The sequence below is a fragment of the Sesamum indicum genome, linkage group LG2 (genome assembly GCF_000512975.1).
Source record: "Sesamum indicum cultivar Zhongzhi No. 13 linkage group LG2, S_indicum_v1.0, whole genome shotgun sequence".
Classification (NCBI taxonomy): domain Eukaryota; kingdom Viridiplantae; phylum Streptophyta; class Magnoliopsida; order Lamiales; family Pedaliaceae; genus Sesamum; species Sesamum indicum.
In genome coordinates, this window is record NC_026146.1 from 3,257,845 (window position 1) to 3,282,944 (window position 25,100).

At 34.0% G+C, this 25,100-nt stretch overlaps 2 protein-coding genes across 4 annotated transcripts in view; one reads left to right on the forward strand and one right to left on the reverse strand.

Annotated features, from left to right (window-relative positions):
- LOC105178591 (epidermal growth factor receptor substrate 15) lies at window positions 1,747-11,120 on the reverse strand. 2 transcript variants are annotated; one of them, XM_011102112.2, is made up of 14 exons: window positions 10,976-11,120; window positions 10,606-10,859; window positions 8,305-9,709; window positions 7,229-7,441; window positions 6,924-7,144; window positions 6,307-6,381; window positions 6,050-6,121; window positions 5,845-5,943; window positions 4,551-4,622; window positions 4,343-4,457; window positions 3,765-3,833; window positions 3,346-3,637; window positions 3,136-3,211; window positions 1,747-2,606 (listed from the first exon to the last, which is right to left on the reverse strand). In XM_011102112.2, exons 2-14 carry the CDS (start codon window positions 10,747-10,749, stop codon window positions 2,181-2,183), a joined length of 3,279 nt encoding a protein of 1,092 aa, XP_011100414.1. In that variant the 5' UTR covers window positions 10,750-10,859; window positions 10,976-11,120; the 3' UTR covers window positions 1,747-2,180. The 2 variants fall into 2 exon arrangements, with proteins under 2 accessions (XP_011100414.1, XP_020547811.1); XM_020692152.1 differs by having other exon boundaries at window positions 10,982-11,053.
- Window positions 22,133-25,100, forward strand: part of LOC105178609 (Fanconi anemia group J protein) — a 14,511-nt gene continuing 11,543 nt past the window's right edge. For both annotated transcript variants that reach the window (XR_002288321.1, XM_011102122.2), the window contains exons 1-7: window positions 22,133-22,587; window positions 22,955-23,036; window positions 23,219-23,294; window positions 24,491-24,555; window positions 24,638-24,682; window positions 24,754-24,854; window positions 24,936-25,077. Coding sequence is in view for 1 of the 2 variants with exons in the window: in XM_011102122.2 (XP_011100424.1) it covers window positions 22,191-22,587; window positions 22,955-23,036; window positions 23,219-23,294; window positions 24,491-24,555; window positions 24,638-24,682; window positions 24,754-24,854; window positions 24,936-25,077 (908 nt within the window). In the remaining variant the exon portion in view is untranslated. The remainder of the gene's footprint in view (window positions 22,588-22,954; window positions 23,037-23,218; window positions 23,295-24,490; window positions 24,556-24,637; window positions 24,683-24,753; window positions 24,855-24,935; window positions 25,078-25,100) is intronic.

A 25,100-nucleotide genomic window follows, 5' to 3' on the forward strand; every position in this document is an offset into this window, starting at 1 on the left:
CAAAATAAATTGGTAGGCTAGTGATACTATTGGCTTCACTCAGAAAAGGTTGCTCATTTGACAAAACAAGCATGGATATTCATGAAAATATATGTAGAAAGATCTGGGGTAAATTACACTTTTGGTCCCTATATCTAGGGCCAAAATTGATTTTGTATTTTGAGCAACGACTTTGGTTTCTAATCTTAACAAACGGTAACGGTTTTTTATCCAATAGATTAAAATTAATGGAATTGGAGAAGTCGGTCATTTTGCTCAACACGGCCAGACTCTGTTCTTCATTGCTATGTCGGCCGTGTTTTCCAACTCCATTAATTTTAACTCCAATCTTAACTATTAGACAGAAAAACATAACAATTTATGAAGATTAAAAATCAAAATCATGTCTCCAAATACTTAGGGACCAAAACTGATAAAATAAATTAATTTTAAATGTACATCAACAGAAAATGATTGATATGAATAATTAATCGAAGAGATTATTATTTGTAATGGAATAAGTATAGGTTATGGCATTTTAGTCAACTTTTATTTTGTTGGATTAGTTACATTTAAATTCCCTTTTAAAATGTAAAATTATACTTTCCTTCGAAAAAATCTTTAAAATTATATTTTCACTTTCCTCACAAATTCTCCATTTACATCTAACTCGTTATGTTAGGTATAGACAAAAAAGGTTGATGTCAACAAAAAATTCATAATTTTACTTCTTATTCAACCTCATAGTAATATTTTTATATTTGTAAGATGTTAAAAGTAATATACATAAAGTCAAAAAAATGTTACTGGTGTTTCCATACAAAATACCAAATATTACTTTGTCACTATTTTCAACAGTAAGCATAATTTAGAAATAATATTTTATTATAGTTATACCTATTTGACTTTATTTATATATATATTACATTCACCTGTTTGCAAGTAAAAAAATATTACTAGAAAAATGTTAAATGAAAGATAAAATTGAAAGTTTATGATTTTTTTTTCTGCTGATATCAGTATTTTTTTTTCAAATCCTAATGGAAGGGATAAGGTGTAAATGAAAAATCATTGAAATGGATTGTAAATCTAATTTGAAAGTTTTTATTGGAAAAAGTGTAATTTTACACTTTAAAAAAAAAGATATAAGTGCAATTTACTCTATTTAGTTTATAAAAACTAGTTACTTTAATTACTTGAACCTTAATATATAATACTAGCATTAGTTACATGCTCAATGTATGTGCACATATACCATATAATTATAGTAATAAAAAACTTACAAAAACTGGTGCTACTTATGAGAGAGATTGATAATATTAAAATTAATTCTAAATAAAATATAAATTAAAAAAAAATATACCTAAAGAAGAACAACACCAAAGACAATTATTTTCAGAAATAAATAAGGTTGAAGAATGTATACAATGAGACGCTTAAAATTGTCTGGATTTAAGTTTTGAGGAAGCAATTTTTTTTAACTTAAGTTTAATTTTTCTTCAAAGGGCATTTAAAATCAAGGTACAGTTTGTTTATTATGGGCTTTTCCTATACACATAAATAAATAAATAGAAAGTTTAATTTCTGAAAGAATATTGTTGTAGTAATAATTACTTCATAGTATGTCCTAAATTTAGCAGGTGCCCGTGCAATCATCCCTCGTAATATGAAGTCACAATAACATTTCAACAGCCCATATCCAGAAAATGAGGAATTGGCACATCATAGCAACATATTCATGAGAACTGAAAAGTGGTGATAGAATCCTTTCAGAAATCACAACTGGACAGTAGAATATATCTATCAAATGTGGATTACAAAGAATACATATCCAACGTTTGCTGTCAATTACAACACAACGGAGAGTAATTTCATACCAATTCATACAGCCACCCAATCCCACCTCCAAAGAAAAGAACAATTCCAAAACGAGGAAAAAAAATCACATAAGTCGCTTAGGCAAGTAAAAAGGTCTTCTTTCAGGTAACAGTCGAAATGATTCTCAATTTTTTGTCCATGCTTTTGTCTTGTAACAATCTTCAGTGGTACGGATACAGCATAACGCACCAATATGTATAATTGGTCTTCTCTCGACCTTGTTCTGGGGTATACTACAAAACTGTACTCATGTCTGCACGATCAATCACCAGTAAAATCTAAATTCTGCGGCTCATGGAAATTTAAGAGTATGCATGCCTCAGCTAGAAAGCACTCCACTTATCAGAATCCTTTTTGGGAGTTTCTGCTGAAACCTTAAAAGGACCACTTGAACCAAATGGGTCAGAATCGTCAAAGGAATAGTTGCTGCTGTGGTCGAAGCCCCTTGTGCTGTCAATGGAGTCGAATCTAGTGTGGTTCTCCCGTCTTGGTGAAGAGGCACGATCATGCGTACTGAATGAATCATACCTTGAGAAACTGTCAAAAAACGCATCTCTCGACTCAACACTGTATCTTGGAGAATTGCCAGTCCTGGAATGTGGGGTCCCAGGAACAGAATCCTCAAAGGTAAATGGGCTATTCTTCTGGAATGCACTATCTGCATGAGGGGAGAAACTTCTTTCCGAACTTGCACCAAAATCATTAGACCCAAAGAAATATTTCTCTTCATGCTTTCCATGATCCGTGTCCTGATAACAAAGGAATGGTGATGGTAGGATATCAGTTACATTGGGCTTCAGATGGTGTTAATATGAAAACAGTATTAGCTCATCAAGGTACTCAGGAATTAATTTACTAAAGTAAAGAAAGTAAATACGCGAATGTGTCAATATACTGTGAGTAAATGAAGCTGAAGCAACAACGGAAATATGCTACGTTAATATTTAAAGACAGAGAAACTACAGTGCTCAACCCCAACTTTTGCAGGTCGTCTTTTTTTTTTTTTTCCTACTTTTTATCGTGTGGTGTGTATGTGTGGAAGGGACAGGTAAGATGTGGTTGGAGATGAATAACAGTTGTTAACGTGAACATAACACATCAGCCAATGCTTTATCCAAACATGTGCCAGAAGCAAAAGTTCCTCTTTTAGCAATTACAATGATCACAAGCAGATTCAATATAGATTGTGCAGTGTGTTCAACAACATGACACGACACTTCCATAAACATGTTGATCACATAAACCTAACAAGGGCAAGCATGTAGCAGAAATACTTGCCTTAGCATTGAAGCCCCAGACTGAATCAATATCATCATTGTTGTCAAAATTACCCCAAGCAGATTCATCAAAGCTTCTGTAGAGCGAGAATAGGTAAAAAGAGGAGGGAACACTTAAGAGTTTCACACTTCGGTTTTAAAACTACAGAGGGAAACAGAAAATTTAGAAAGCTGAAGCAATGTGAAAGTGGATAGAACAAAATGCCAAAACCTGTGAGTTTCAGCATCTCCATCAGAGTTTTTCCTGAAATGATTCTTTGAATCTTCTTGAAATGGGCTTTCATATGATGTTTGCCGCCCTGGACTTCCTTGTGGGCTCTTTGATTCATCTGCACTGTATACTGATTCTGCATCAAAGGCACTAGCCCCTGCACCAAAGAGTTTCTCAGATGTGGCCGCATTTGACAGTGAGTCGGGCGAAAAGCTACGTGTCGGGGAGGAATTTTCCTTCTGAATTGATGCTGAATTGGCATTTGTAGGAACAGCAACATCAAAAGAAAACCCTGTAGAACAAATGAGGCATGCCATCACACATTTGCAGTTAGCACCACAGTTAACTAATCCAATTATGTAGAACGATGATGGTGGCTTCCAGGGGAGGGTGAATCTGAGGTCAAGGGTTTGTCGAACCTTCATCTTCAAACTTGTCCCAGTCTTCATCCCATATAGCTGCTATGTCTGGGATCCCAGGATGCCAACCTTAAAGGATAACAAGTATTTATGCATGATTACTTTGAGGAATATTCAAGCATAATATACTTGCATAGAGAACTGATAAACAGTACACCTACTCCAATTAATACAATCATGACCTCAGAAGAAATCATTAGTGGATCATAGAGATTGTATCAAATTTAGAATCTTAGATCCAACAAAAATGGGTAAAGTCTATTCAAGCAGGGGAGTAATGTCAGGTCGTTCTGGATCTGCCCCTGTTGAATAGTTGGGCAATTTATTGGACATCAGGTGATCTGGTCTTCAGACTACATTACTGGGTCAGGTATCATGTATGAAAAATACTACAGTCTGGTACATAAGATGTTATTGTCAATTATTCAAGCTAGCATTTTCAGAAACATAGTTGGGCATACTCTTAATTCAGGGGCACAATAAAAAAAAGTAGTGGATAAGGACCAAAATAGAATCAAAAGAGCAAAGTGGGGAATGAGAATGTAAAATCACAGGTAAAACTGGAAATACAGTAGTACCTGGCGGAAGCTCGATCAATGCAGCTGACTTCGTCTCTACACCATGTTTCTTGCACCGATCAGTCAACGCCTTCAATAGTTCCTCAAGATCTGATTGTATGCGATCAGCACGCACCTAGATAAACCAAAAATGAACTAAATTTGCTTAATCCGAATTACCACAAGCTTGTAAAACAACAATGCATCCCAGCAGAGCGGCAGTACTGACCTGAAGAATACCATCTGCACTTCCACCTTGCTCCATTTTAGTGATTGCTTGATGCAACTCCATCTTCCTCTCCTAGAAATGTGATATATTGCCTTTCTGAATCAGTTAAATGGTGATTGGAGTGCAGGAGTGGATGGGCAGTTATAGAATGTCTTTAGGGGACAGAATGAATATGGCAATGGGAACAAGTCAACAAAAAAAATGACATGTTTGGTTGACCAATTCATAGACTGCCATGACATGACAATCCTCATATTGATTCCCTTCCCTCCTTCAACATGCAGCTTTGGACTTTACCCACAGATTAAAGGTAAAATGACTGGCCATACCATTGTCAACAGCATTCATTTTCAAACATTAATTCATGTGAGTAAGCTAATACTTGCATGATAAGATACATATTTATAAGGAAACTCTTGTTATCATTCTAATCCTAATTTACCTCAAATAGTTAAGGAAAAATAAATATTTGCATAGGAAATATAAAGAACAAACACCAATTGTCACCATAATAAAAACAGTAAAAACATCTTCGGTGTGGCAAGTTGTACTCTATACTCAATCTAGTAAGATTGGCTCAGATGGTGATGTCATTTTGGGAAGATGATAAAGGCAATGTTTCTGGTGGCTGCCACTCAGGAAGGGCAATGAGATGACGGCCATTTTGTGGCTGCTAGAGCATTCACTTGATGGGATATGAATGGGGAGGAAAAGGGGGTTTGGGAACTTTGCTTTGGACAGGAACAAACAAAAAGTTGACAAAAGAAAGCTGCATGGTGAGGAAGCTCAGCATCTTAGAGTGGTAAGGTTGAGAAAAGCAGGTTTAGAAGGTGGGTGGGACAAGGATCCGAAACTGGGTACCGTAGTCATGGTGGTGATGGTGGAGTTATCAGTGATTCAAGCACGTAGGGCAGGGAACACAAGCAAGCAAATTTCGGCATTCAAGGGTATCGAAGAGAAGGGGCAGGCAGTAGTTGGGACAGTGGAAAGGTTTGTCACTGATGGGTTTGCTGGTAAGGCGTGGTGGAAAGCACCTTGTAAAGTTTCAAAATATTGGTACTTTCTGTAATTTAAAGACATGGTTCCTTCCGAAAAGCTTGGAACAGACAAACATGAGGGTTGAGGGGATCCACTCATCCCATATTGTGGAAACGAGTTCCATCATCCATCCATTTTATTGTACAAACGCACATTAAAAAATTCTATATATCTCATGCATTATATGCTCTGTAGAAAATAGACCAAGCAAACAAGTAGATAACATTGGAAGGGAGTAAAACACATTTGAAGTTACCTGAATTTCACGAAATGAAGCTTCTTCAATAGTTAATTTAGAATGAATTTCTGCAACTTGCTTGTATTTCTCTTGATATTTCTTCTCCAGTATCTCAGCCTGAAAATTAAGTGGTAAGTTTCCTTAGAAAATAATGAAAACTTGTGGACAGATAAAGGGAATGCAGTTCATTGCAAAAGTATATAACTTAAATTTCAGCACATACCTCACTCTTGTCTGCTCTAGCCCTTTCTGTTATTTCATTGAGTCGATTATCACATCTACTTTTATACAAAACCTGGAAAGTACTTTTGTTAATGAAGGACTAAAAGATTTGAACTAAAGTGTGCAAGATCTGCCATTGTAATGTGCACCTCACAGGGTCTACAAGCGAAATGAACCCAAATAACCATTTTTCAATGGTCGTGATCCTCTAAATCAATGGCAGATAAGGAAACAGGTGTTTAGAGTAAAGTAACTCACAAGGTCTTGCATTTTTGTTCGATAGAATTCAAGCTTCTCCCTGGAATCCAAAAGCACCTTCTCCTTGTTGTCGACCTAGCATTGATCCAAAGAAGAGTGTCAACATATTCTCACAAAAGTTGTTTGTTCAACAGCATGCAAAAGAAGAGCAGTTATATCTAATCCTAGCAGAACTCATCCCACAACAAAAGCAGAACAAATTTAGCATCAAACAGTTGGCTGGGATTAACTTCTCAGCAAACTACCTTTAGGTGTAAGACAATACTAAAATCCATCAAACTGGAAAACATACAATGCTCCTTGACATCCTTACAGAAGGTAAATCATTTTCATTCAAATTATTTATTTTTTGCCAATTTTAGTAAAAATATTAGAGAATCAAACCTAGGAATTATTTTTCAAGGAAATAATAATCCAGGTTCAAGAATTATAGATCTGTAGTAGTATATAAAACTTCATATCTACAAGTAATTTAGAATTAAAAGTGAATGAGATAACAGGACAAGATCATATGACAATCATCCAGTTCACAAGCATTCAGACCAGTTATACGCAGCTCTCGACTAGAGTTCCATTATTAGACAGAAAGAGAGATATGATGGGAAGGAAACAGCTACCTTGTCATTGGTTTCTGCTGCCTCCTGACTAGTATCCAGAGAATTTGTCTCCCCGTTACTGGGTTGACCAGGCTGGGAATTATCTAAAGCAAGACCTCTATCATTAATCTGATTTAATTGCATTGATCCATCAGCCTGAGATACCATCTGCTGCACTGGAGGCCTTAAACCAGCAGCGGCAACAGGCTGTGCACCAGGCAGACCTTGCTGTGGTCTTAAGCCTAAATTTAAGAGGAAAATAAGCATTATAAAACCAAATGTGAGATATGAAAATTAAAATACTTCAAGACCATGTCAATCACTACCAGCAGCGGGGCCCCACATGCTTCCATAACCTGGAGGTGGACCCGCCAAAGAGACTAGAGTTTCATCAAGCATGACACTATTGGGCAGCGTCGACGGAAGCGGGCGTCCTTCCCTGTACCGCTCCATTAAATAGAGTGCAATGCAAAACTCCCTCAAAGAAAGCATGCTATCATTATCTTGGTCAGATAAATCCCAAACCTGCTTTAGAACCTCTGGGAATGAACACCAAAGATATTATTAAGCATGATGTTGTCCAAGACTCTAGCAGACTTTTCATGGAAGGGAAACAAAAAAAAGTGATCACACTTATATACTGACTACAGCATACTTTCACCTCACCTTTAAATAGAAAACTAAGAAGATCTATAAAATGATCTCAAGAAATTTTATCAGGAAATCTGGTCAGAAGAATTTGCCTCCAGACTACTACCAAAACTTAGACTAATAGACTCCTCAAATATATGAACTTGATAATACCACAGGAAGAAATTTCAAGCAGTAAGTGCAGATGTATACCAAAATAACCAGCAAGCAACACTAATTTAGACAAATAATGCCATGAAGATGTTTTAAGAGATAAGAACCCGTGTTTAGCTCAGAACAAGGGCCACATAAGAGTTTTCATTACCAGGGAGCAATGAAAAGAAAAAGTGGCAACTAATAAGCACATCGAGTTCCTTTCAGTTGACTTTAGGATAAATGCCACATATCCTTCATGCAATGACAACTTTGGTCTCAGTATGTCCAATCACAAAGAAAACTTCCAAATGGATTATCCAAATTAAATTCATTTCTAACAGTTTCAAAAAGCTCAATCACAGATAATTCAAGGTAAACAGGTTGTATCAGAAATAATCCTGTGTAAATTTTGATCAGACTGAAAAAAATAAATGTCAAAAGACGGGGATCAAAACAATCTGCAAAACAGAAAGCATACATGGTTGAAGGTCCATGAACGCAAGTTAATAAGTATTCCAGACAAATAAACAAACACTAAGGTCGAAATAAAAGGCAATATTTAAGTCATGGAAAGCTCCGAGAAACAAGAACTGAAACTAACTACAATATTTTGTACCTCTGGGTAGCCTCCAACTCAGGAATAGGTTGCGTGCCTGTTCACCAGTGATTTTTCCATCTCTATCAGTGTCTACTTCCATAAAAACTTTTGCATACTTCTGAATGCCAGCACGCGTCATTTTTGGCCACGAGATCTGAGACTGCTCTGATGTTGGACTACCAATAGCAGGTTGGACTCCAGATGACGTGACTGAAGAAGTAACTTGAATTGGAGCCTGTTGATTAGAGTTTGGGAGAGATGGTCTCTGCGCAGCCTGAATCCCAGTGGATGGTTTCAGAAGAGTGCTTTGTAAAGCTTCAAATGGATCAGGGTTACCCGAAGGCTGGGGACTTGAAGTGACTGGAACAATCGCCGAAGAGGTAGGCAAGCTACTAGCATGCTGTTGTTGCGCAGAAGAAACTTGCAGAAATGAAGATTGGTTGGCAGAGAACACATCCCCAGACACCACAGGATTTGAGATAGACCCATTCCCAGAGCTAACTGATCCTTTAGGATCCTTGGTAGTTGTCAAAGAAAATGTTGAGAGTGGATCTTGGGGACTTGAAGCAACTGGTGCAACGGAGGTACTGGCTCCTCTGTCTAAGACTTGTGTTATTGGCCCGGAGGAAGCTGAACCAGTTTTCCCACCGAACCAATCATTGTTTGAGTTTGGAAGACCAGGACTCACCATGCTCTTGGAGATATTTGGGCCACCAGCAGCCTGAGGTGGACGTGAAGTGGGACCAGAAGGCATGGATAGAGGTGGTCTTGTTAACTGGTTACCTTGGGAAGGGAAAAATGGCTGGTTCATATTTGTACTTGAGGGCCCCTGTCCAAACTGCTGGTTCATGCCTGTACTCAGAGGTTGTAACAGTCCAAACTGCTGATTTATACTTCCGCTTGTAGGCTGGGCCTGCGCAAACTGCTGGTTCATTGTACTTGACGGTCGTACCTGTCCAAACTGTTGGCTCATGCCTGTACTTAACAGTCCAGACTGCTGGTTCAAACTTGTGCTTGTTGGTTGGGCCGGTCCAAACTGCTGGCTAATTGTACTGGAAGGTCGTACCTGTGCATACTGCTGGTTCGTGCCTGTAGATGAAGGCACCAATGCGAGTTGCTGGTTGACACTTGTACTTGAAGGAGCCACCCCCCTGAAGCCAAAATTTTGCGGAGATGGCTGGGCAGTTGCACCTGTTTGTGGTAAAGGTGAAGCAGATACCAAATTTGACTGCGGCATAGGTGTGGCCGCAATATTTATCTGTGGAGCTGGGATTTTTGCAGATGCAGGACCATATAATGCTGCCTTGACAATGTCTGGTGTCAATTCTCGCTTGCTTTGAGCCACTGTAACAAGCTTAAGAGCATTATAAAACTCCGTACGACTGAGGAAGCCAGTCCGACTCTGGTCAGCATGCATCCATATCTGCAACAAATGACACATTTTGTAGACGTCCAGACAATAGTTTCATCGACATAATAACAATCTGCAATCCACAGAAACTAAACACCAAAAAGAATGAACTGAAAGAGGAAAGGGTGACATTGGGTTCCACCATGAGAAGCAAGGAGAACAAAATGCAAAAGGGCTTTGTTGTTTTGCCTGATAAGCTAAGGCAAGGAATTCTTAGAAAACTAATCCCCTTAAAACTCTCACAACTGCTATCATCATTGACAGTCAAAATATAAGAAAATACAGTGATCTAATACTTTGGTGCATTCTGTAAGAGAGGTGGAAGCTTCAATCATAGATAACATTAGAAAAGGTGGCAAACATCAAGCCAAAACTCTAAGGAAACCCTCAAATTCAACATACCACCTTCTACTGCCATAGTCAAAATCAAGGCAGATTATCTTTATTAAAGGAGAAGAAAAGGGGTCTCATTATAACAATGAAACAAAATTGCAATTTGGAATAAAGACTAATGATATGCTTAGTTTTTTCTCGGTCATAATGAATCTCAATGAACGTCAGCAGATCCTTTTTACTCTTCTCCTTCTTAAGACAAAATCCATTCAGGAAGTAGGCCCTGTAACTTCAACTCTCAGTTTAATTCCCAAATTTGCTGCTTCTTCAACACGTCCATCACTCTTAAAATCCGAATAGCCACTAAAACCCTAACAGAATTACTTCAATAATAAACAAATACATTTCATTTTAAAACAACCAACAATTCTACACATCTAAACAGCTCAAATTCAATACATAACCCGAAACTTAACTAATTCAAAGGATCACATAGAGAGAAAACAAAAAGATGGAAAGAAAAAAGATTCCACAAACAAATCAAAATATGATAACAGGTAAAGAATAAAAGTGACCTGCGCAAGGACTTGTCTGGGCAAATTGGATCCCTGCAAGAAAGACACAGCTTCAGCTCCACTGATCCTGCCGTCCCGATCCAAATCCGCCCTCTGGAAATATTCCTCGAATTTCTCCATATTTACCCCTCCAGCCCCTGCCATATTTACCGTCTCTCAAACCCCAGATCACCGCATCACTCCATCCAATCACGTTCGCAGTATCAGATACTCCTATTCTCCAACACAATCAGCTCACGGGCAACTGAAAATTCCTGGGTTTTTCAACAGAACAAGAAAATAAATTCGTTGAAAATTGGAGCTTACAATTCTGGATCAAGAAAAAAGGAAGACAGTGAAGATTAGAGAATTGGGGAGAGGCGTCGAGTACACCAACAGCAGATTTAACTTCTGTTTTATGCTATAAATTTCGCGACGTTGGATCTCATTGTTACTTTTCGGTTTTTAACTTCCCCCAATAGGAAAGAAGAATGGAGACGGCTGACATTGCAGCGACGGTAAAAACATGTTTTTGCAATTTGGTCCTTCCTTTTCTGACAAATTATGAATTGGGCTAATAATGATGAGGACAAAATACCAAAAGTATGTGATCTATATGCTCACATACATTATATGTTCGGTCCATAAATAGCAATCCATAAAAGGGTATTTTTCATATTTTCTTAAACATCAAGAATTAGAAATCAAATTATAGGCCTTCAAAGAAAAAGTGATATTTTAATATTTTTTTCATTTAAATTGCTTTCTTTAAGTTGTTATATTTTCTACAGGATCTCTTCTCTAAAACGATTTCGAATTTCTTCGATTTTCATAAAAGACGATGCACCACCACTCGTCCCGACATCAAACCTCAATTTTTTATTTTAATTATTTAAATAAAGATCTACAGCTTTGTCCCATTGAAGTAGTTGATTCGTATTTGATATAGTCTCAACCACCAAAAGGTTCAAACTTAGTGTCTCCAAATACTTGTGCTCGTCATAGTTCATACTTGGTTTCTTCAAGTAATCTTTTCATGGGAGCATGTCCAAATAGGTGGTCGAACCTTACTTGTAAATAGAAGCTTCCCAAATTGGACTTTCTTCACCGGTGGTTTATTTTTTTATTTTGTTCTCATGAGATGAATCATCCCTCGACATAGCATATCATATGACATTTTAGTAGCATTCTGCTTTTGACAAAGTGAAATATAATTCTACTATAAGGCCCCGTTTACTTTGATGTATTAATCTGTATTAGAAAACCAGTATAGGTTAATAAGATATTTACTTTATTAGAATGGGGTCATTGTACAAAATGAAAATAGGGTATCAATTGCTGTTTGACCTATCACTTGTCACACCTCAAGGGTGTGATAATTTTAGTTCAAGTGGAGGCATTTTTTTCTTCTACCCAAAATAACCCTCATCAATCTCATGTGGCGAAAAAGTGGGTTTGCAAGTAAATTCTATTTAACTCATAGCACCATCTTTTTCCTTCTTCCACCGACGATAAGCTTCCTCCCTCTTTATTTTTATTTTTTTTTTATAAAATCGTTACCCATATTTATAGAAACGAAAGATCTAATCTTTGGTCTTCTTTAGACACCCATTTTTCCATATTTTTTCAACACTACCATAAAATTCATACCCTATGTTTGGTTTTGTAATTTGCACACCTGCACTAGGTGTGCATATTTAATTTTAAATATTTTATTATTATTTTTATTTATTTTTATTCTTTTCTCTCTCTCTTCTTTCATCTCTGTCGCCTTCTTCTCTTTGTCACAGGTTTATTCTCTCTTTCCTTTTCTTCTTCTCTTTTTCTTCTCTTTCTTCTTCTTTCATTTTTGTTTTTCTTGGCAGAGAGTCGGTTTCCTTTTCTTCTTCTCTTTTTTCTTCTTTCATTTTTGTTCTTCTTAGCAGACGGTTGCCTGATCTTGTTTTCCTTCTCTTTTCTTGTTTTTCCTCGTATTTTTTTTCTTTCTCTTTTGTTGTTTGGCTAACTTTTATTGTGTGAAATATGCAGCAATTGGAACGCCCGAAGATCTGTCATTCGCGCCGCCACCGGAGTCAACGCCTCTGCCGCGCGAGTTTACAGATTTGAAAATTGATTACCTAACTTTGTCTTCGCTTCTGTCGAAGAGTTTGATCCAAGTAGCTGAGTTTTGGAGGTGGGTCTTTTATGTGAAGTGAGAAAATGGCGAAGAGGGTCGGAGATGAGACTGTTGAAACGGAGTTGGAGACTGAGACCCAACATCCATACGCCGTTCATGTTTTTCTCCGGTTAGCCGCACTGTTATTCTTTCTTTAAATTTAGGATGTTGTTTTTAATTATGAACTACTTCTATCAATTTTGACATGTTGCTCAACAATATGTCGGTTATTGAGAAAAATTAGCACTGATTTGTACATTGTAATTTATTTTCCACATTTTATAAATTGATTTGGTTGTGTTGTAGTATATAGTGTCCGTGCACTATACAGACCTGTTTTGTTGCACTGTAACTGAGTATTTATTGCATGGAGTGTTGAAATGTATATCAATTGTGACTAAACACTGCAATTTCGTGCTACTACTATTTTTTATTTAACAATTCACTGACAGGTTTTGCATTATGTTTACTGAAATTTGACTTGTGTGGCAGTGCATTATTTTACTTATAAGCTTTATTGTGCAGTGCATGACTGATATGCACTGTACTGGCAGTCCCTTTTATTCATTGATAAGTTTCAGTGTGGCAGTGTTGCTTTTTGCTACATTGACTACATCCAGTCGTATTATTTGCCAGTTGTCTGTGGAGATTCACATGGCCACAGTGACACTTTTGGCATATTTGAAATTATAACATATATGTTACTTATTTGGTCTATATATATAGCATTCATATTGTTCGCTAAAAAAACTACTCCTTCTCAACTTCAAAGTTCAAACACTTGTATTGGTTATTGAGTACGTATCCGAATATAGTGTTTCACTCGGGGAACGGTAGCTTGCATTCCACTTTTTGTCGGTGTTCTACTTTTGAACCATCATATTCCTATGTTGATTGAAAAAGGTACTTGTTAATCCCTTTAATAATTCTGATTTTATGTTGTTTGCTATGTCTCACCAAGCGATGAGGTGGACTTCGTGTTGTGGTTATTTAAGCTAAAGTTGTCTCATAAAACTTGCATATCTTGTGGATTTTTAGGTTCTTTATTTGTTAGGATCTATTCTGGAGTTGGTTCTGTAAAGACAGATATGTGGTAATCTATTCTGGAGTTGGATTGTGAATGATTACAGCTCTTTTTGGCAGTGAAGAGTGTGAGAGAATTAATTTGTTTGAAGAAAATGCAATTTATTTTCAAGAAGGGAATATAGTGATTTTGCTCTTGGAGAAAGATGGAAGTTTTCCTTTAACTTTATTGTCTTGCACCCCTTAATTTGTGTTATTTTTTTTTTAGTGGTGTTGTCTGTTTTTTTTTTTTTATATTTGACGGATCGTAAATGAATTGAGTGGAGCTAAAATCATATCATTTAAGTTGGATTTGAATCTTTTATGAACTTTGAAAGTTTAAATTAATCAAGTTGGAACGAGCTTTAATCATGTTAATCACTATTATAAGGATATATATCAATAAATCTATGATTTTTAATTTAAATTTTAATATTCACATAGTTAATTTTATTAATATGCGATTACTAAAAAAAATAAATTTTATAATTGATACAATCTGTCCATGCATTTTAGTTAAAAAATAATATGTTCAATTTAAGTCATATAAATATATAAAAATTTTATGCAAAATTATTTATTTATATTTAATATGCTATAAATATTTATTTTCTGTTTGTTCTTAAATATGATACAATTATTATAATCAAAATATAATTTATTAGTTGTAACGTATTTGTATAAAAAAATTTAATATGCACGGACATATCATAAAATTCATTCTTATCTTTTAACTAAACTTTATTTATATATAAATAAATCTAATAAACAGAAAACAAATATGACCTTTAGAAAAAAAATAAAATATGATTCAGTAATTTAAGAATAAGTATAAATTAAAAATACAATTTACATGTTACCTTTTAGTTAAATATATTTTGAGAATATCTATTACTTTATATTTAATATGATACAATTAATATATAATCAAATATTTCCTTATATTTAATGTGATATAAATATTTATTTTCTGTTTTTCCAAATATTATTTAAACCGTAGCATGGTTTAAATTATTTAACATATTAGTGTTGTTTAAGCTTTTTAAGTCAACAACTATATAAAAAAAAAAGCATCAGTAGAAAAATTAATTTGGTCCATAAATTAAATAACCATTAACTGAAATGATTTCTAACTCATTAATTATATGTATGAAAAAATCGGTGCTCAATTCGATCATATTACAAAATAAATTTTGCTTTTTTTTAATGTGGTTAGATGTTGCCGTTTCTATTTTTAATTACTAATATTATGTTTTTTGTGAATCTTTACATAAAGGCATTAGTAATTAGTAATGTAGGAGCAGTAATATATTAGTTGGTTTTCATGTTTAATAGTATATCATAATGTTTCATTTTCTTAGGAATTTACTAAAAGACATAAATTAAAAACTACCGTTACAGAAATACAAATAATCATGTATGTAGTAATTAATTGATATAGTGATATAACGTGAAAAATCCAAATGTAGAATTTCAAAGATTATGAAATTGTAAATCATAATTTTTTCTCATTATGTGTGCTTATTTTTTACGACACTGTGATATATAAGCAAACCCACAAAGATGCAATACCCAAACAATGTTGGTTCCTCCCAGTCATCTCGATATGATAAAGTTGTATGGAACTCAGAAATGGAATGCGTATTCATTGAATTAATGCACGAGGAGTTCATCACACACCGAATCCAATCCTCCAGGAGTTCATCACGAGGAGTCATCTCGGTATGATAAAGTTGTACGCGAGAGCAGTAACACCGTGCGTATTCCGGTGAAAGGAGGCGAGCATGCACCAATTGTCATATCGGATTCTACTGCCCCATCGGCACAGACGCATACACACATTGCCAGTTGGGATGCAGTGGAACATGTAGTTCGTGGCGATGTTGACCCATCGCTGCCACGCAGTAGACCATTAGCCGCACGATTCAGTCTTGATCTGGGATCAGAAGTGGGGGATATTGGATCATGGACTGATTACATTTGTCGATTTGGCGTGCAATCTGATCGGAGTGCCCAGTCATACAGTGAGGGAGACAGCACAGCGCGCTCACGCCGACCACAGGGACTCCCACCACGGTGGCGTGACGGTCCTTAGAAATACAATTGCCGAATATGAAAATTCTAAGTCAAATGTTGATTTAATTAGTAAAAACGGAACAACTACTCGAGCATTTTGTCATTGTTAAACTCCCTCTATTCTGTTTTTAACTAATCGATACTAATTCACTGACCTTTAACTATTGAAGTATTTTTTACTCAATACATCGTTCTTTACATGACGAAATATTTGTAAAATTTTCAAAAAATTTGGGCAATATATCATTACTACATGCGTAATGCAAAGTGTTTATTGTTCGATTTATCAAGTAAATATTTTCACCACAAATATAAACACCAATTAAATCATTTTCAACGCACCGATTTAATTTAAACAAATCTATTCAACACCATAGCAAATGAGATTTAATTGTTTTTTTAAATTATTGTATTATATGTATTATATATTATTTAATATATAATATATGTGAAATGTAATCAATAATTACTACTAAAATATAATTATTAACTTATGAAACCATTGATATTAAAGATATTTACTATCAATGCTACTTAGTTAAAATATGTAAAACTTTTCTACCTAACGGAAATACTGTAGCAGTTGTGTATACTACTGACAATATATCAGTACTATATACCTAATTCGTATTTTTATTACTTCAATTATCTATTAAAATTTATCAGTTTACATATAAAAGTCTAATGAATGTATTTTTAACATGTTATATAGTGTATTTAACTCTTGATTACAAATTTTTTCAACTTAGACCATTTAAATCTTTTTTACTCATAATTTTTCCTATTAGAATGAAATATTTGAGAAATTTAAAATTTGAGGACAATATACCAACAATACATACTTAATTCTAATTTTTTATTTAAATTTTATATATTATGTTTTTTCATTCCAAAGATAAAGTCTAACAAAATTATTTTGGAGACAATACTACAATGTATTTAATTCTACATCAAATTATAATTATTATTTAAAATATAAAAATAAATTCCTCGATACAAAAAAATTACTTAAAATAAATATATATATTATATTTCACTAACAAATAAAATACTATATACATACACATATATATATTGAAAGACATGATTTGATAATGAACAGTAACTCCTATCTCCCAAATCCCAACATCAAACCTACACCACTTATTTTACACTATTTTATATTATATCAAAACACAAATCAAAACATATCCATTATGTTTGGATTAATGTTTTGGGTGTTTTTGTTTTGGTGTTTTGGAGATAGAGAGAGAAAAATAGAGATAAGTAAGTATGCCTATGTTTTTGTAACTTCACACCACCACTAGGTGTGAAAATTAATTTTTATATGTTTTTTTTTTCTCTCTTCTTACATCTTGTCAGCTTTCTTCTCTCTCCTCCTTCTCTCTCTTTCTTTTCTTCTTTCTTCTTTCTTATATATGTATTATGTATTATTTATGAAATATAATTAATAATTACTACTAAAAAATAATTATTAATTTATGAAATCATTGATATTAAAGATATTTAATATCAATGTTACTTAGTTAAAATATGTAAAACTTTTCTACCGAACGGAAATACTGTAGCAGTTGTGTATACTACTGACAATATATCAGTACTATATACCTAATTCGTATTTTTATTACTTCAATTATCTCTTAAAATTTATCAGTTCACATAAAAAATTCTAATGAATGTATTTTCAACATGTTACATGGTGTATTTAAAAAACACATACTTACTTATCTCTATTTTTCTTTCTCTATCCCAAAACACCAAAACAAAAACATTCAAAACATTAATCAAACATAATGATAATGTATGTTTGATTTTGTTTTTTGCTCAGGTTCCAACAAGTTTAAGGTATCTTATTCCTATTTTTTCATAATTTATTTCTAAATAATTTATGTTGAAATTTTTTTTGTATAACTATTTTTTTTTTGTATGTATCAAATTGGATTAGTAATTTTGTTCCACAAAATATGCGATGTAAATATTAGTAAGATTCGGACCCTCTTTTAGCTAAATAAACTTGCTGCATGTTTAAGTGAAATTTCTCTTTTTGTTTAGTGAACTTTTTGCTTTTATTCGTTCTATTTTCTTATTTTGGGTATTGAATTTTATGCTATTGCTAGTTTAATTTTCAGTTTTTGTAGAATTAGTTTTATGTTTTCATTTTTATTAATATTTATGCATGTAATTTGTGAAAATTTATATGATATATATTCTCCGTATATCACTCATAACATGTTCTTTTATTTCGTTTTGTTCGGTACTCTAAGTTACACTTAAATTCGAAAATGAAATCAAATATTTACCGAAAATGTAAAAAGCAAATAAAATAGTTATATGATTATAGTTTGAATATTAGGATGTGGTATCAAGAGAAATTAGAGGCTTTTGCGCAATCCGAGAATTTTTGTTCGAAGCATTGAAGATGTTATGGTTGTTCTTTCGGATGTACCATTATCGGAGGTCTCAGTTAGAATTGAATAGAGTAAGATGAACTCTTACTTATAGCTAACATAGTCGAGTTCCGGCCAAGGCGTTTAATTGAATTGAGTGACACAACTTGCATTGATAATCTCCGAATGAGTAGAAATGCATTTGGGAGATTGTATCTTATTTTGCAAAACCAAGGACAGGTAAAGGACACTAAACATGTTTCAGTTAGTGAACAAGTGGCAATTTTCTCAAGTGTCTTAGAACATCATGAGAAGGTTAAGTACGACTTCATTCGGTTTGCTCGAATAGTAAGCAAGCCTTTTCATGATGTACTAGACGCCATTTTGGGACTACACCAACTATTCCTTGCCTTCCCGGTTTCTGCCGACAGCAATTATCTCAGATAAAAATGGTTTGAGGACAGTAATTGCATATGTGTAACCATTTAATATGAATTGTATTTTGACATGAGTTCTTAGTAATCATAGTTATACATTTTCATATTTTAAAGGGATGTTTGGGTGCATTGGACGGCACTTACATTGACGTTAGTGTCCCTGCTAAAGAAAGAGCCCGTTATCGAACTTGTAAAGGCTTAATTGCAGTTAATGTTCTTGGCGTGTGTGATAGAAACATGCGTTTCATATATGTCTTGTACAGATGTGAGGATAGCGCCGCAAATAGTAGAGTGTTTCGAGATGCAATTAGCAGGTCGACATGTCTTAAAATACCAAGAGGTAACAAACAAACAAAGGGTCATCCATTGTCTTCTCTTCATGTCGTGGATACCACCATTCGGTATCTATTTAACGGTCTACTAATCTTACTAATATTTTTGTAGGAAACTATTATTTAGTTAACAACGGGTACAACTAATATATGTATTGGTATTTAATTAAACTCCATAGCAGGGAGAAATTGATAGAAAATTTATAAAAATATTCAAAAATTGTATTTAATAAATATTAGAAAGTTGTATTTGGTAATATTATTCAATAGGAAAATTGAGATTTTTTAAAACGATTTAATTTATAATCGTTCTAAGAGCGGAAGTTATATAATATGAGGGCTTTGAGTAAATGAATTCTTATGAATTAATTGATAAATTATAAGTATTTTTATGAAATTTAGAGTGTCTAGTTACTAAGAAAAACTATAACAAAGATTTATATTTCGCTATAAAAGATATATTAAAGAATTATTAGGAATTGTGCGAATAATATTTAATATTCTATTTAAAAATTACAATATTATCGATATATTAATTATATGCGTTATAACTCATTATAGGATACAGGGATAAAGTGAAAAGACTGAACAATTATCTATTTTGTAGATAAAAGCGTTGTAAAGTCGAGGTAAGTAAATCATTAGTATTATTTATATATGTTTCATTTCTTTGTGGTATTGCTTTTATATAGATCTATGATTCATGTTTAAGCTAATTTATTTGAAAATGTGTGAGTAGTGATTGATTTAATTTGAATGATTATATTGTGAACATGAGATGAGGAAATGCACTGAAACATTCCATTCCTGTATGATGTGTTGTTAATGTTGAAAATAAAAATATGTCAATATATAGTTTTACGTCACTAGCTGCTTACAAGAATTATGATATGTGGAAACGAGGGAATCGTGGAAATAAAATATAATTGTGATGTGAATACCCCTTGATGTTGTTGAATAGCCTCTGTGGCAAAATACAACGAAAAGAGCTAAGATGCGATATTAAAAGAGTTATGATCCGATGCGAAAAAGAGCTATGATGCGATAATAAAAGAACTATGATGCAAATTCAAAGAGCTGTGATGCAAAATTAGATTGATGAGCCGGTTGTCAAGGGGATTCATTTGAACTTTATATAATGGTGAGATTGAGTTGATGGAAAAAACACTATATCACCTTTTTGGTAAGCAAACTATAAAGCTAACTATGTTGCGATTAAATCGATTTTTTCTATGCATGTTGCCTACATATCTTGTCTGTGCTATATTTGATATATATATATATATATGTATAGAGAGAGAGAGAGATAGATAGAGTTGGTTATTTACTTACTGAGTTGCAGGCTCATTTCTGTATTGACATTTATTTTTTTTTCCAGGAGTAGATCTTGAAGTGTCTGCCTGTCGAAGGTTAGGTCCAAATGTTATACTCAGTCATGTCGGGTCAGTATGTTGTTTTCTCCTCATTGTCAGTTAAAATACAAATCACATTTTGGTGGGAACTACTTGTGATGGATTATTTGGTGATGCTTGATATACGCGTATATATATATATATGTATATAATAGCGTGGATTGATTATGTTAGTTGTGATGTTGGGATTACGTGTGCGCATTGATTATGTGCATATTTATATATATAAATACAAGAATTACTTTAAGTATGTTGCTTAGAAAAAATATAGTCGTAGTAGCAATAAAGAGTGCTACAGAAATACAAATTCCCATTCATTATTTGTCTATCTATACAAATTGAAATATTATTAGACAATGTACTTCATTCATTTGTTTGAATCATTTAAAAATATAGCTAGACTAGAAGAAATTTTTTGATTAGGGTGAGTTGCATAAAAACTTTTGGATGTTGGGTCTAATCACATAAGTACTTTATACTCTTTATAAAATTTTAAGTAAACTTCTTAAGGGGTGTTAATTAATTTAATTCAAAGGGCGTATCTGCAAAATTTGATTCCTAAATATAGGGTGTACTTATAATTACAATTATAACCTTAGGAGCATACTTGTAATTTTATAGTGAATAAATTAGACATAATTAGCCTCGAATAACATCGATATAATTCATCTTCTCGTTCATTATTAGTAGTATACTCTTTTTACACGGACAAACTATGATACGTGCTCAAAACCCTAAACATGAAAATTTAAGCTTATATATGTATATAAATTGCTATCGCAAATACCAACACCATATGAATAGGCTTGTACATATGTATATTAGCCATCGAAACCCGTAACTTTTACATGCATATAATTAGATAGATAGCATATATATTTTAAAAATAAAAATCGATATATGATCTAAAGAAGATCAAGTGATTAACACTTGTGAAAATGGAGAATAAATATATAATAATAGTATAGATGCCGTGAATCATTTAAAATAAATATGTAATTATATTGATATAAATATTTAAGGATACAATTGGTATTTAAAATTGGGATAATTACACTCCTCTCCCATGAGTTTTGGTATTATTACACATTGACAATCTGTAGTTTGAAAAATTACATTTAGTACTTTCAGATTTTCTTTCGTTTAACAAATAAGGCCGTCAATTAGCGAAAATTCACTGAATTTATTGATATTGATAAAAAAATTAAATGAAAATTGATATTTAACCTTGATTGACTTATTATTGACTTATTGCAAGTTAAATTTTTTTTTTCTGACAAAACTATTTTTATGACAACGAAGATATACCTCTTCACATGCATTAACATGTGAAGAAGTATGATGATAATTTGATCATAAAAAACCTAAAATAAATCAGTAATAAGTCAATAGGGAGTAAGTTTTTTTGTTAATATCAGTAAATTTGATAAATTTTAGCGACTTATTTATTAGAGAACAATAAATTTAGAAGTGTTATGATTTTTTAAACTATAAGATATTTTCGTATAATTTTACCAAATCTTATGAGAGAAATGTATAATTATCCCTTTAAAATTTGGTGTTGCATTGGCACACGTTTAGAAATAAAATGAAAAAATTAAGGTAAGTTACACAAGTGAAGATAATCCCGCCAAAATATTCAGAAATACAAAGCCCCGCCAAGCTAAAGCCCACTGACACACACACACACACACACACCCAACCAGAAGAACCAAACTCCAAAATCCTCACACACAGACACCGAAATGGAGGACTCCGCTTCCCCCTTACCCCCATCTAAAAACCCTAGCTCTAAATTGATTCCCAAGTCTAGTAATGGTTCGAGGAACATAATCCATATAGGTGGAATACCGGTGGAGTTCCCGTATCAGCCGTACGGCACGCAGCTGGCGTTCATGAATCGGTTGATCTCCACGCTGGATCGGTCGCAGAGGGATGGTCACTGCCACGCGCTGCTGGAGTCGCCTACTGGCACTGGGAAGTCGCTGTCGCTGCTTTGCTCTGCTCTCGCGTGGCAGCAGAATCAGAAGTTGAAGAATGTTCATGCCAATTTGACGCATTCGAGCACGCGGGCTAACCCTGAGGCTGTGTCGGACCCGATTAATCATGGAGGTGGCTTCATTCCTGAGACTCAGCCATCAGGTATTGAATTTAAGCGAAGGGAAAAAGTAATTTGATTGGATTTTTTTGTTAATTGTAATGAAATCTTGTGCTTACCTTTTATAGTGTTGCATTACTCTGATTACTGCTCCATTGCTCAATAGCTGAAAGAAGCATTGTGTTATTTTGATGCAAAAAATGATATTCTGTAATTTTGTTGATTGATATCTTTAGCACTTACGTTTGTATATTATGCCAATCTCGTGCTTGTCACATTGAAGTTGGATTCTGGCCTTATGTGAAATGTTCATCTAATGCCACTTTATTTCCCATGTTGGATTTATACATATAGTTTCTTTTAAAGAAATTTGCGTTTTGTCTCATCATGTCTTTTACATTTTTCCTTTAGGAAATCCAGTAACATCTCCACGTGTTACAATGAATGCCAAAAAGGAGAAGAAAAGATTGGCACCTACTATCTTTTATTCTTCGTAAGTTCCATTACTCTGGCATTGTATTTCTGTGACAACTTTTAGAAAATAATTCTCAAAGATTTGGACTAATTACTTTGCTGTCAGTTTATTTAACCAAGTTTTCATTGTTTTGGGTTGTCCAAAGCGATACATCTCAGTTTAGGAAGACCTGATTATTATAGTTAGCTTCATTTTATCAGGAGGACGCATACACAAATCAGTCAAGTGATCAGGGAATACAAGAAAACTTCTTACCGGGTTCCCATGGCAGTTTTGGTAGGTTTGCTTACCATCCTAAACATTATATCTTGGTATCATGTGCATTTAGGATTCATTTTAATTTGAGTTTCCAATTGTCATGAACCTGATTAGCATCGCACTCTTGAGGTTCCATTCCATATCTCTCTAAGTTTCTGGTTTGATATTCTTATGTTTTGCCTTGCTGCCTGGTCAGTTAACAAGCCATACAGTCAAAAAGGAAGTATATTTGAGTGCAACTGAAATATATCATCTATGTGTCAACTGTCAAATTTAATTATCTTTATGAGACACTCATCAGAGTAGCAACCGGGTATTACAGTATTTCTGATGCTTTTCCATGTTTCTTCAGCAGTAAGAATTTGTTCATAAACTAATATATGTTGATTTATATGTAAAAGGAAATCTTGTTGCTTTGTTGATATTCTTGTTGTTGCAACTTTAATGTCACAACTTGAATTTTACGGAGTCATTGCCAGTTTTGAAGTGTTGCAACACAAATGTCCTATGAGAGTGGGCATGCTTGATAGCTGCAGTGCACGAGTAACTAAGTAACATATTCAGAATTAATCTATTTATTGCTTTCAGAATTATCTTAGTCACATTTTCATCATGTTATAATTAAACTGATGCGTGAATTACTTGACGCATCTTGGTCTCATTCCATCACTTATCTGTATGTTCTTTTAAATTACAAGGAAAACTAAGAAAAGGGAAAAGGGAAAAGAGAGGAATGCTCATTTCCAAGCCCGAGTTCAAGCAATTAGTGCTGGATTTATGTTGGCATGAGGTCTTTCCTTTTTAAGGATATGCAGTCTAATGATGTTGCTTACTTGCTAGTGGGTATGTGCTGTTTGTGGCAATCCAATAGTTGAATATTGGCTTTGTAAATAAGTTCTTTCGTTCTGGTACTTTTTCATTGACTTTTTCTTTGTTGAACCAAATAACAGGAATGTGTGTGAAATCAACTTACAAGAAATTATGAACATTAGCTTGCAGAGCTACTTATATGTTAGGTTGTAAATTTTGTAATAGATGTGGGAATTACAAGTCATACGTAAAACTGGATTGAAGATTTAGATAGGGGGGCAAGAATGGTAGTTGATTCCTCTTCTGCCTGGCCTGCTGTGTGAGTAGAATAGTATTTGTTGTTAAATACATGCAACCCTTCTGAAATAGTATTTCTTTTCATTTATTCTTTTTTGTTCTTTCAGGGATCAAGGAAACATTATTGTACAAATCCATACTTGCGTGGTGAAGATAAAGTTGATGAACAATGGTTGCTCGTTTTTCCTTGAAAATTAACAGCTCCTTGTATCTTGTCTTGTATTCTAATAAATAATAATGGTTTCAAATTCCAGTAAGTTGCTTCTGAAGAATAGAGATGATACCTGCCCAGAATTCAAGTAAGTTTATTTTTCTGAGGTGTGTTGCACATGCAATTTCAATGCCCTCAACCAAACCTGTTCCTCCCCAGAAATGTTCATAAAGTCAAAGGTCATCCTTCACTTCAAAAAGGAGGCTGTCATGAGGTCCATGATATTGAGGACCTTGTCAAAGTTGGGCAAGTAGTCAAAGGTCCTGTCTTCGTCCTTCTTAGTTTAGTATGTAATGGTAAATTAATTAACTAAGTCTCTGAAAGAGCTCTTCGATTTTCAGGGTGTTCATATTTTGCCGCTCGTTCAATGGCACAAGATGCGGAATTAGTCTTTTGCCCATATAACTACATTGTTAACCCAGTCATCCGGGACGCAATGGAAGTTGACATCAGCGGGAGCATTATCATTTTTGATGAAGCACAGTATGTTACACCAACTTACCCCC